A 12,855-nucleotide genomic window follows, 5' to 3' on the forward strand; every position below is an offset into this window, starting at 1 on the left:
CTGAGCCACTATATCTTATCTTTTTGCTTCCGCAATAGTTTTTCCTTATATTACTTGTGTGTGATTTCCTATATTTGGTGCACCAATTAACCTTTCTATTCCATTTTTCATCCATTCATAATGATTCTAGCTTAAAGGGCTTTGATATCCTCCTATAATGTTTGTTTCGTAAAGATGTTACTAGAGACCTCTCTTATCCATTTTTAATTTTTTCCTTGTCTTCCTTTAGCTTCTATTGAAGTCATTACATGATGTAGTGTTAGCTAGGACCTACATATGTCCACTACATCATCATTCTAAAAAATCCTTATGGGTGGTCCACCCAAAATATTTCAAATATAAAGATTACAACTTTGGTGAATGAGAGCAATTCTAGAAGAGTTTGATGGGCCAATGGTCCAAGCCTATATAAGATAGGAAATCATCTTCTAAGAACATCAATCCTTGAAAAAAATCTTCAAATAATAGGAATTGATGAAGTTTTATATCTCTTTGATTAGAACCTCCTTGTTCTTTTTCTAGGTGTAGCATACATTGCCACTTTGAATATGTAATAGTTGAAGCTTTGTTAGGAAGATTTTGAAGGACATATTACCAACATATATTCTTCTTAACCATTATTTATTTAATTTAATGTAAGTTAACATATTAAAGTCACCTCTAATTAACTAATGTGATATAGAGAAAGTTCCCAATTTCCTTAATAGATTCTAGAAAGGGTACATTGAGAGCAGGGTTGATGGGTACATAAACATTAGTGATAGATCCTTCAATTAGAGAATTCTTGATCCTACAATTAGTCAATATGAAGTTGGACACAATCATGTTTTCCATTTTGATTAATTTAGGATCACAAAGAATTGTTAATCTATCGAGGAATCTTATGGATGGTATTTCTATTACTTTACATGAGTTCCAATATGTATTCACAAGAGAGAAGATTGCTTACTTATTACACTTTGTTGCTTATATAAATACCATATTGTGTTTTTCCTAATTGATCATTTTCTTTAACATGTGATGTTTTTTAGGTGTGTCAAGACCCCCTATATTCAATGACAGAACAACCATTTATAACATAGGATGAGACGGAAGGTACTTATATTTCAAGTTGATGGGCTATCTTGATTCTAATAAAAATGTTCTAGCTTTTTTAGTTTCTATTTTGTATATTTTCAAATTTCTTTTTGTTTCCTTTTCATTTATCTTACTTTGAGTCTTGAGAGAGGTTCTAAACCTAGTCGTTCAACTTGGCTAGGGTTTGAGGGTGACTTATAAACTTTATATTTCTTCCTAAATAACTCTTTCCTTGTCTACAAGAATTATGGAAATTATAGATCTGCCAAGTGAGATTCTCTATGATCCAATAAGAGGGTTGGGATGTCAATCTACATCATTTAAGTATCCATTTCTGTTTGATGTGATTCTTGCTTAGACTCTCGAAGTTCATCTTCCTTCGTCTCTAGTTTTATTCTAAGATATTGGATTAGTAATGGAGAGCATTAATTTAGATATTTCCCGATTAGAGTTCTATGGGATTTAGTTTGATGCCAAATAAGGGCACACCTCTTTTTGAGGGGTCCTCATATTCATTGGCCTATAGTACAAATATATTTTTTCCATTGGGTGCCTAATTTGGGGATCCTAGTGTAAGGGCTTTTCTATTGGACTTCATTTTATTCAGAACATTGATGCAACCTTCTTGAGTTACATCTTCCCTCCCCACCTCAGCATTCTCATCTATATTAAGTGGGAAATATTGCAACAGATGGTTATGTTCATGACATTTTTTGCACTAAAATGGATTGTATTGATAGTCCAAGGTTTGGATCATTTCTATATTGTAGTAGCATATGTTGATAGATTCAAGAGTTCTCTACTAAGATTCTTATACACAGAAATATAAGAATATGAGGTGTAATTATCTATTCTAGTTAGTTATAAAACTTTAACAAAAGAACTTAGCGTGTTTTTTCGCCTTCAAGAGTTTCTCTTTTCTAGAATTCCTAAGGGAATACATTTTGATACAAATAAAGACTTGAATGAATGTTTATTTCTTAGGACTAAATCATTGTGTCCAGTATCTTAGATGTACAATAGTCAAATTGAAAAGATAGGACCCCTCTTCAAAATATGCTCTTCATCTTCCATGTAAGTGAAGATTGTGGTGAAGAAACCCTTGGAGCATCACTTGAGATCATTCTATCCTTTCATTTCCCATATAGTATTAACCTATGATGTGAGGGATTTTTAAGAGAGCCAAATCACCCTGAATTTTCCATCAACTGTGGTTCTTCATTTATTGGGTGTAGCTACCCAGATTGGTAGATGTGCTCTCATACTTCACGTTCTCCTTCACTTTGGCCAAGAAACCACTATGTAGTGTTATGGCTATCTTCCTCTCACCACATGCATCTATTATGGTATCCAATCCATGGATTGGCTCCTTCCCTGCACCATCCTTTCCATTCAAAGGTTTCTTGAGAACAAATTACCTCAGCATGCCACATCCTTGACACATAAAGTGCCCTTTCTTGACAAGTGTGGCATTGCCTGCTTCAAAGAGGATGAAATGATGTAAAAAACCAAAATACCTCTAAGCAATGAAAACCAACGAAGGTGTAAGATGATACGTAAACCGAACATAATAGTAAGGCCCATCATCTTTTTTCAAAATGAAAATTATATTTACATCTTATTAGTTATAAGTTAACATAAAAACACTATGTGTAACATTTAAATTAAACTACAAATTTATTGTCTTTATTTTTTTAAAATAAAAATATTTCAATCAAATTTTATAAATTCGAATATGAATATATAAAATAATTCATATTTAAAAATTTATCACATTTTCGAAACTAATTTTAATAAATAATTAATTTATAATTATCAATAAATTAATGCATAAATATTACATTTTATAATAATTCACTTTAAAAAATTAATAAATAAACAATTTATTTTACTAAATTTTTATAAACAATTAGAAATCTTCATAAGATGTGTTTAATCTAAATTAAGAAAACATCAATAGTTTTGAAAATTTATTCTCATATAATCATAAAAATACCCGATCCAATTATTTACTTATACATTGACTGATATAAGTTTGACACCATTGACATTCCACACAGACCTTGGTTACATCTCAGGTGAACTGTCATGCTTACATTTCAGGTGTAACTATCAAAATATAAATAGCAAGATTAATGTGGAAAAAAACGAGGCTATAGAATCAAAGTTATTACAGAAGACTTTGAATTGGATTTCAGATGAAAGATCTAAGGTGCGCGTTCGCCCCTTTTTCTATGAAAAAATCAGATGATCGATCCTATTCTGCGACAGCCTCTTCATTTTGATCATATACCGTACCTTTTTTCTGCCAAGTTGCAATGGGTTTTTCTGAGATTGCTCTGTTAAATTGCCCATTCTCATTACTCTTCTCAGAATGCCGATCGACTTCTAAACCCGAACCACTTCTCAACAACTTAACCGCATGCCCCTTCTCTATTTTCTCCACCGAAGGGCTACTTTTGTCGCTGCTAGTGCAGTGTAATCTATTTCAGAAGATGAAGCTGCTGGTGCAGAAAACTGTCGAGCCGTTGGAGCAATTGTTGTTGATCTATTCCCATTCCTTTTCGACGCCTCTTCCCACCCGACTGCGGAAGCAAGATGCATTTGATTTAAGGAAACCGGAGGGCCGATACGCAAGTGGACGTATCAACGACGATCGACTCCGAAAATAAGTCAAGATGCTCACGCGGAAGATCTTTCCGCGTTGGCTTGGATTTGTGAGTTCTCACGCCGGCAATACGAGTTTTTCACCGCCGGATTTGCGGTTTGCATCGGCCGGATATGCGAGTTTCACCGCCAAATATGCTCCGAATACGCGAATTATCATCAACTGGATATGCGCTGTGTGATAGAATACGGTAGTTATCATCGATGGATATCCGCGTTATGACTGGATACGCGAAATATCCGCCGATATGCGACTTCTAAATCGATACGCGAGCTGTCACTATTGAATAAGCGATTTGTCATTGGGATACGCGGTTATCACGTTATAATTAATGGGATACGCTGATTATCACCCTGCCCATTACTTTGATATGCGAGTTGTTTTTCACATTTTTGCGAGTAATTTCAACGGATATCCGACTAATTAAGGAAAAAAAGGCGGATTATATTCCTTTAAGCGAGTTATCACCACTGATACGCGAATTATCACTGAATACGCGGATTATCAATCGATACGCCTATTTTCACAGGAAAACGCGGGTTATCACGGTAGAATAAACGAATTATCATCGAATACGCGGTTTATTATGCCAAGATAAGCAGATCGTGAGAGCAAGTTAAGCGAGCTTTCATCAAATACGCATATGCATGTCCATTCTGCGGGACCTGATGAGCGCCGGATCGATATTGTTGTTGTGATTCGTGGTGAAGACTATGATGCGCTCCTCGCCACAGCACGACCAGAGCCCGTCCGTGAAATTGAGCAGACCCGAGAGCGTCACGCGGGTATCGCCTTGATCATCAGAAAAATCTACCCATTTTCTGCTGTCGTTTCGGGTTGCAGCCGGAACACGCCTGTCGAGTGCCCGCTCCGAGAGATGGGTTGAGCAATCGATGTCCTCTATGACGATCATGGATTTGTTCGCCGTTTGGATCAGAAGCGCCCGGAGCTCGGAATTGTCTGTCACTTTCGTCAATTCCAGGTCGTACACATCGTAGTGAAGGTAATTCGCCATAGCGGCGATCAGGCTCGATTTGCCCGTTCCGGGCGGGCCATGGAGAAGATACCCACGTTTCCAGGGCCGCCCGACGCTGTGATAAAACTCTTTACCCTGCCCGAACAAATCAAGGTCCGCCTTCGTATTTTCCTTCAGCTCCGGGTCGAGCGCCAGCGTAGAGAACGTGGCCGGGTGCCTGAACGGCACCGCGGTCCACCGGCAGTCAGGGGACCCGTGGGCGTTATTGGTATATAGCTTCCGGTCGCGACTCCGGCTATCAAAGTCCTCTGCTTGTTTCTCCAAATGCCGTAGGTAAGCTGAGAGCACACCGGCCTGTTGGGTATTTTTCAATGGAGAAATACCAAAACCAAATAAAAATATTCACCACAGAGACAGTGCTCTGTTTCTTTTGTCCAGGATCTTTGCAGAAAATCTCTTAAAACCAAAATGACTCAGAACACAACATTACACAGTCACAAAACATTTCTATTAATTTAAAAACTGAAATTCCATCCTCTGTGCAAAGAGGGATTAACAAAATAAACTCTGTTGCTCTCACAGATTTTCCACTGCTGTGGAAATTACATACACAGCTCTCTGTTCTTCAAAAACTAAATCAAAACATTACATTGCCATTTCTTTATCGCACTGCTGTGCGTTTTGTGCTTACAACAAGAAGAACAAAAAAAAACTTACATAACACCGTGCGCATGCACCACTCACCAAAAAAAATATAAAAAAAATATATCGTATGGCATATGGGACAATGCCCATAACCAAAAATTAACTATATGCCCATATCGTATTAAAGGCATGGGACGTATGCCCATTACCATAATAAAAGCTGCCACCAAATTCTACGTAAATGCATTAAAACTACAATGTTTCCTTCACGGTGGTCAACGAAACAAAACTTCACTCTACGTAAAAATTGATTTGATGCGAGCAGGCACCTTCGGGAAGTCAACGGCTGTGATTGAGCGATCAAATCGCTGAGCCGATCCAACGTGGTTCGCACACCCTCCTCCGGCAAACCAAACGACTTTTACCGTCCGGGGAAAGTGGTTTTGGGGCGTTCGTACATGGGACGCGTGGCGGAGTGTGAAGGTGTTCGGAGCCTCCCCTTCGGATACCGCCTTCTGCGAATGGTGGTGCGGGGAGACCGGGCTGGTTTTCGAAAACCTCCACCGCGCTGTTCAAATTAACATTTTAACACTCCCCTTTAATTTTAACAGCCGCACGTTCAGTCATTCCCAAGCATTTTCTCAAAAATTCGAAACTCTTCTGAACCAGTGGCTTTGTCAAGATGTCTGCAACCTGTTCCTGGGTCCTGCAATGTTCGAGGACAATTTCTCCATTGTTCACTAATTCTCTGATATAGTGAAACCTTGTATCAATGTGTTTCGTTCTCTTATGAAACACAGAATTCTTTGACAAAGCAATAACTGAGCTATTGTCACAAAAGACCACTGTTGCTTTTGCCTGCTCTTGGCCTAAGCTTCTCAACATCCTCCTCATCCATACTGCTTGACATGCTGCTGCTGTTGCTGCCACATATTCAGCCTCTGCTGTAGATAATGCTACAATGGACTGCTTCTTAGAAGCCCATGAAATGGCTCCTGAACCCATATTAAAAACATAACCGGAAGTGCTCTTCCGATCATCTACACTTCCAGCCCAATCGCTATCTGTGTACCCAACCAAATCTGAATGTTCTGAGGCATGATATAGAATTCCAAACATTTTGGTACCTTTGACATACCTCAAAATTCTCTTTGCCGCCTGCCAATGTGCCTCCTTTGGCCTCTCCATAAATCTGGAAATTAAACTAACAGCATACATTAAATCAGGCCTAGTTGCTGTTAAATACATAAGGCTGCCCACAATGCTTTTATACAAACTAGGATCAAAATCCTTGCTGCTGTCCTCTCTGCTGAGCTTTAATCCCATTACTGTGGGAGTGATGGCTGCCTTGCATTCTTGCATGTTAAATCTGCCCAAAACTTGATTTACATATCTTGCTTGAGATATAAAAATTCCTTTTTCATTTTGATCTACTTCTATGCCTAAGAAGTATCTCAACAAACCCATGTCAGTCATTTCAAATTCATTCTTCATGACTGATTTAAAATTCTCAATAAGATAAATATCATTTCCAGTGAAAATAACATCATCTACATACAAGACAACAATTAAAATTTTACCATCATTTTCCTTGATGTAGACTGTGGGTTCTCCTTCACATTTGTCAAATTCATTATCCAATAGATATGAATCTATCCTGCTGTACCATGCTCTTGGCGCTTGCTTCAGCCCATAAAGAGCTTTCTTCAATTTGCACACTTTGTGCTCTTCTCCTTTCTTCTCATATCCAAGAGGCTGTTCCACATAAACCTCTTCCTTTAACACTCCATTTAGGAATGCTGACTTCACGTCCATTTGGTAGACTTTCCATTTGTTTTGAGCTGCTATGGACAGCACTGCTCTCACGGTTTCCATTCTTGCAACCGGTGCAAAAGTCTCCTCATAATCTCTCCCATACTGCTGCTTATACCCTTTGACAACCAACCTTGCTTTATGCCTTTCAATCTTGCCTTCAGCATTGCTCTTGGTTTTGTAGACCCATTTCACACCAATGACTTCTTTGCCTTTTGGTAACTCAACCAAATCCCATGTTTTGTTTCTCTCTATGGCATTCATTTCCTCATCCATAGCTTCTATCCATTTTCTATCTTTAATAGCTTCTTCAAAATGAATAGGATCATCAACATGACAAAACAAGGCAAATAAGGAATTCATTCATTCTTCATAAATTTCACTTAGATTTCTAAACTTCTTACCTCTTTCACTTGGTGTGCAAGTGCTTGAAGATGCACTTGAATTTCCTCCTTGTGGTGTGCTTGGGGAAGCACTCTCATTGATCCTCAATGGTGTACCTTGCTGTTCTTGTGTTGGTGCTGCTGTTTGGGGATTCATTTCAGCCACCTCCTCTTCATCTTCATCATGAGGCAAACAGCTTTTAATGTTCACTGTTTTCTCTATGCTTCCATCCCAAGCTTCCTCTTCAATGAATTGAACATCCCTGCTGACAAAGAACTTCTTGGTAGATGGGATGTACAGCCTGTAGGCTTTGGATTCATCACTATATCCAACAAGGATACACTTCTCCCCTTTGCTGTCCAACTTCCTCCTTAGCTGATCTGGAATGTGTGCATAGGCCACACACCCAAAAACTCTCATGTGGGTGACTCCTTGCTTTCTCCCACTCCATGCCTCTTCTGGCACTTTGTTCATGACTGCCTTTGTAGGACACCTGTTCAAAATATACACTGCACAATGTACAGCTTCAGCCCAATACTCATTTGGCAAATGCTTTGCCTTCAACATGCTCCTTGCCATCTCCATGATGGTTCTGTTCTTCCTTTCAGCAACTCCATTTTGCTGTGGGGTGTACCGAGTTGTAAACTGTTTATGAATCCCATTTTCTCTACAAAACTTTAGGAATTCATTGGAGATATACTCACCTCCTCTATCAGTTCTCAATACTTTTATGTGCAGCCCGCTTTGGTTCTCCACAAGTGCTTTAAAGTTTTGGAATTTCTCAAAGACTTCACTTTTGTTCTTAAGGAAATATATCCAAGTCTTTCTTGTAAAATCATCAATGAATGTCAAGAAATATAGGCTGCCTGCTAATGATGGAGCTTGCATTGGTCCACACAAATCTGAGTGGATAATCTCTAAGGGTGCCTTTGCCCTTATGCTTTTCCCTGATGGGAAACTCTCTCTATGTTGTTTGCCCAATATACAACCTTCACAAAGGCTGTCCGGCTTCTCTATCAATGGTAATCCTCTTACCATTCCTTTTCTGCTCAATAAGTTTAGACCTCCAAAATTTAGATGCCCGAATCTCAAGTGCCATAACCAGTTCTCATCCTTTGGCACGCTTTGGAAGGCCTCTTGGGTGACTGCTGCAATTTCCTTCTTGTTCTTCAAGTCTGCCCGGATCCGGAGAGGGAACATCCTGTTCCTTGTCATCTTTACTTCAGCAATGCATCTTTTGCTGGGTGGTATGTCCATGATGGTGCACATATCATTTACAAAATAAACATTGTAACCCTTTTGGATAAGCTGTCCAACACTCAATAGGTTACATCTCATTCCGGGGACATAGTAGACATCTGTTATGGTTTTCCTTTCTCCTTGCTTTGTAAATATTTTTACCTCCCCTTTTCCCATAACAGACACTTTACTATCAGTTCCTAGTGTGACCTCTGATTTCAAATTCTGATTTAAGGCTGAAAAGAGGGTTATATTCCCTGTCATATGGTTGCTGCAACCTGAGTCTAAAAACCATATATCCTCACTATGTGTTTCAGCCATGTTACAAGCTAACATGACATTTTCTTGATTGTTGTTTTCTCTTGTAACATTTGCATTTTGTCTGCTGTTCATATCATGTTGTTTCTTTCTACAATCACTAGCATAATGTCCATACTTTTTGCAATAATAGCATTGAACATTAGATTTATCATACCTTTGTCCTTGAGCATGATACTGATCTCTTTGTTGGCTGTTGCCTTGGCCTTGGTTCTGATTTGTATTGCTGCCTCTTCCTTGTGCATTTGCTGGGCTGTTCCTTCCACCTCTGTTCTGGCTTCTGCCTCTTCCTCTTCGGTTTCCTCTTCCTTGACCTCTTCCTCTTCCAAAGGACATCTGGGTCTTGAAGGCTTGCTCAAGGGATGAGTTTTCATTCCTACTCAACCTCTACTCATGAGTTATCAGTGATGCATGTAGCTCATCAACTGAATATTTTGAGAGATCCTTTGTCTCTTCAATGGTGGTGACTATGGCATCAAACCTTGAGGGTAAGACCCTCAATATTTTCTCCACTATTTTTCTATCTTCAATTGTTTCTCCATGAGTTCTCATTTGTGTGATTACACCAATCACATGAGTGAAGAATGATTCAATGTTGTCTGACTCCTTCATGTTCAAGTTTTCAAAATCCTTTCTCAGCATTTGCAATTTTGCTGTCTTCACTCTCTCCATGCCTTGATAGGCTGTCTTGAGGGTTTGCCATGCATTGTGTGATGTTGTAGCTGCTGCTATCCTTGGGAATATACTCTGGTCCACGGCTTGATACAACAAGACAATGGCCTTTGCATCCTTCTTCCTATTGAGCTTCAGCTGATCCTTCTCTCCCTGAGTTAATGCATTGAACTCAGTTTCATCTGCTGGTTCCTCAAACCCATATTCTACTAGTTCCCATATATCTTGAGAGATGAACAAAGCTCTCATGGTTATAGACCAGTAGTCATAGTTCTTCCCATTAAAGTGTGGGAGCTGGGTGTTGAACATACCCATGCTTGTGCTTGCCATTCCTTGCATCTTGAACTATGGTTTTAAATCCTTGACTGTGTTTTTTTAAAAAAAAAACAACTGACTGTCTTCAGCAATAACAAGAGAAATGCTTTTGGGGAATACCTGAATCCTTCGCTGTCTGAGTCTTCTAACTGCCTGAGAGGTTTTGCTGCAGCAACAACCTTCTCCCTTCAGCTTCTTTAACCTTTTTAAAGAGCCTGGTCCTGCTCTGATACCACTGTTGGGTATTTTTCAATGGAGAAATACCAAAACCAAATAAAAATATTCACCACAGAGACAGTGCTCTGTTTCTTTTGTCCAGGATCTTTGCAGAAAATCTCTTAAAACCAAAATGACTCAGAACACAACATTACACAGTCACAAAACATTTCTATTAATTTAAAAACTGAAAGACTGATACAAATTCCATCCTCTGTGCAAAGAGGGATTAACAAAATAAACTCTGTTGCTCTCACAGATTTTCCACTGCTGTGGAAATTACATACACAGCTCTCTGTTCTTCAAAAACTAAATCAAAACATTACATTGCCCTTTCTTTATCGCACTGCTGTGCGTTTTGTGCTTACAACAAGAAGAACAAAAAAAAACTTACATAACACCGTGCGCATGCACCACTCACCAAAAAAAATATAAAAAAAATATATCGTATGGCATATGGGACAATGCCCATAACCAAAAATTAACTATATGCCCATATCGTATTAAAGGCATGGGACGTATGCCCATTACCATAATAAAAGCTGCCACCAAATTCTACGTAAATGCATTAAAACTACAATGTTTCCTTCACGGTGGTCAACGAAACAAAACTTCACTCCACGTAAAAATTGATTTGACGCGAGCAGGCACCTTCGGGAAGTCAACGGCTGTGATTGAGCGATCAAATCGCTGAGCCGATCCAACGTGGTTCGCACACCCTCCTCCGGCAAACCAAACGACTTTTACCGTCCGGGGAAAGTGGTTTTGGGGCGTTCGTACATGGGACGCGTGGCGGAGTGTGAAGGTGTTCGGAGCCTCCCCTTCGGATACCGCCTTCTGCGAATGGTGGTGCGGGGAGACCGGGCTGGTTTTCGAAAACCTCCACCGCGCTGTTCAAATTAACATTTTAACACGGCCCGGTGTCGTTTTGATCAGGTTTATGAGAAGAGTAATGAGAATGGACAATTTAACAGATCAATCTCAGAAAAGCCCATTGCAACTTGGCAGAAAAAGGTAAGGTATATGATCAAAGTGAAGAGGCTTTCGCAGCATAGCATCGATCATCGGCTTTTTCATAGAAAAAGAGGCGAACACGAACCATAGAATTAGATCTGAAATCCAATTCAAAGTCTTCAAAATCTTCTATAACTTTTACTCTATAGCATGGTTTTTTTCACATTAATCTACTCAAGTTTCGATGATTACACCTGAGATGTAACAAAGCTACGCATGAATGTCAATATGTCTTGGAATGTAAAATTTATATGAGTCAATGTATGAGTAAATAGTTGGGATGGTGTATTTTATAATTATTTGAGAATAATTTTTGAAAATTATTGATGTTTTTGGGCTAAGAGGCACTCTATAGCAGGCTTAAATCTGAAGGGTAAATACTTAATCTGCAATGTTTAGTATTTAACATTTTTAATTTAATCTTGGTTTTATTTAAAAATCAATATAATTATTATTATGTATAAACACATATAAATTTAAAATATAAAAAAGTTTGCAAACACTAAAAAGGTTATGATAAATAAATAAAAAATATAAATAAACCAGAGGTAATGTGAATAAATAAAACCTCTTTTTATGCTTACTCAAGAGGTATGGTAAATAAATACAAATATAAATAAACTAGAGCTATGGTAAATAAATAAAAACTCTTTTCATATTTATTCCATAAATCTCTCTATATTTTCGAAAACTCAAAAAAAAAGGTTTTATTTAGGTGAATCCTATGGACCAAATACCATGAGACAAATTATTATTAATACCATGGGCCAAATACCATATTTATAAAAGAGGCATGGTAAATAAAATGAGGTATAAAGGGGTATGGTAAATAAATAAAAATATATCAAATAGGATTAGAAATCAAGATCTAATTATATACCAAGCCTATGGGCCCAATATCATGGTAAATAAAAGAGCTATGATAAATAAATAAAAATATAAATAAACCAGAGGTATGGTAAATAAATAAAACATATTTACTCCATAAACCTTTTTATACTTATGAACACTCAAAAAATAGGTTTTGTTTAGGTGAAGCCTATGGGCCAAATACCACGGGCCAAATTATTATTAATACCATGCAAAAAAATATTATTGATCTTAATATTAATATTATTATTATTATGAAATCTAATATTCATATTAATATGTTATAATATTAATATTATTAACTTAATAACTTTGGATTAATACAATATTAAATTTGTTATATTATAATATATATTAATATATCATGATATATGTTAACTCTAGATATATATGTGGGGGGAGAACAAAGACATAGAGTGATAGTGATGGAGAGATAAGGGGAGTGACAAGGGAGAGATGGAGATAAATTGAAGGAGAGGGGAGAGGAGGAATGAAGAGAGATAGAGGGAGAGAAGTGAGAGAGGTAGAGAAGGGTAAGAGAGGGAGAGGGAGAGGGATAGGGGCACATAAAGATGGAGGGAGGAGAGAGAGGAGAGAGAGAGGTAGATAGTGAGAGGATTGGAGGGCAGAGAGAGAGAGAGAGAGGAAG

General features: G+C 38.1%; 1 protein-coding gene across 1 annotated transcript; it reads right to left on the reverse strand.

The window, feature by feature from the left end:
- Positions 1 to 4,376: 4,376 nt before the first annotated feature.
- LOC149252821 (AAA-ATPase At5g57480-like) lies at positions 4,377 to 11,317 on the reverse strand. The gene is made up of 4 exons (XM_089454286.1): positions 11,295 to 11,317; positions 11,103 to 11,212; positions 5,825 to 5,934; positions 4,377 to 5,075 (listed from the first exon to the last, which is right to left on the reverse strand). The coding sequence occupies exons 1-4, from the start codon at positions 11,315 to 11,317 to the stop codon at positions 4,377 to 4,379; spliced, it is 942 nt and encodes a 313-aa protein (XP_089310412.1).
- Between the last annotated feature and the right edge of the window lie 1,538 nt (positions 11,318 to 12,855).

Source organism: Pinus tabuliformis, chromosome 7 (assembly GCF_031772625.1).
Source record: "Pinus tabuliformis cultivar Carrire ecotype Pingquan chromosome 7, CPIR1, whole genome shotgun sequence".
Lineage (NCBI taxonomy): Eukaryota > Viridiplantae > Streptophyta > Pinopsida > Pinales > Pinaceae > Pinus > Pinus tabuliformis.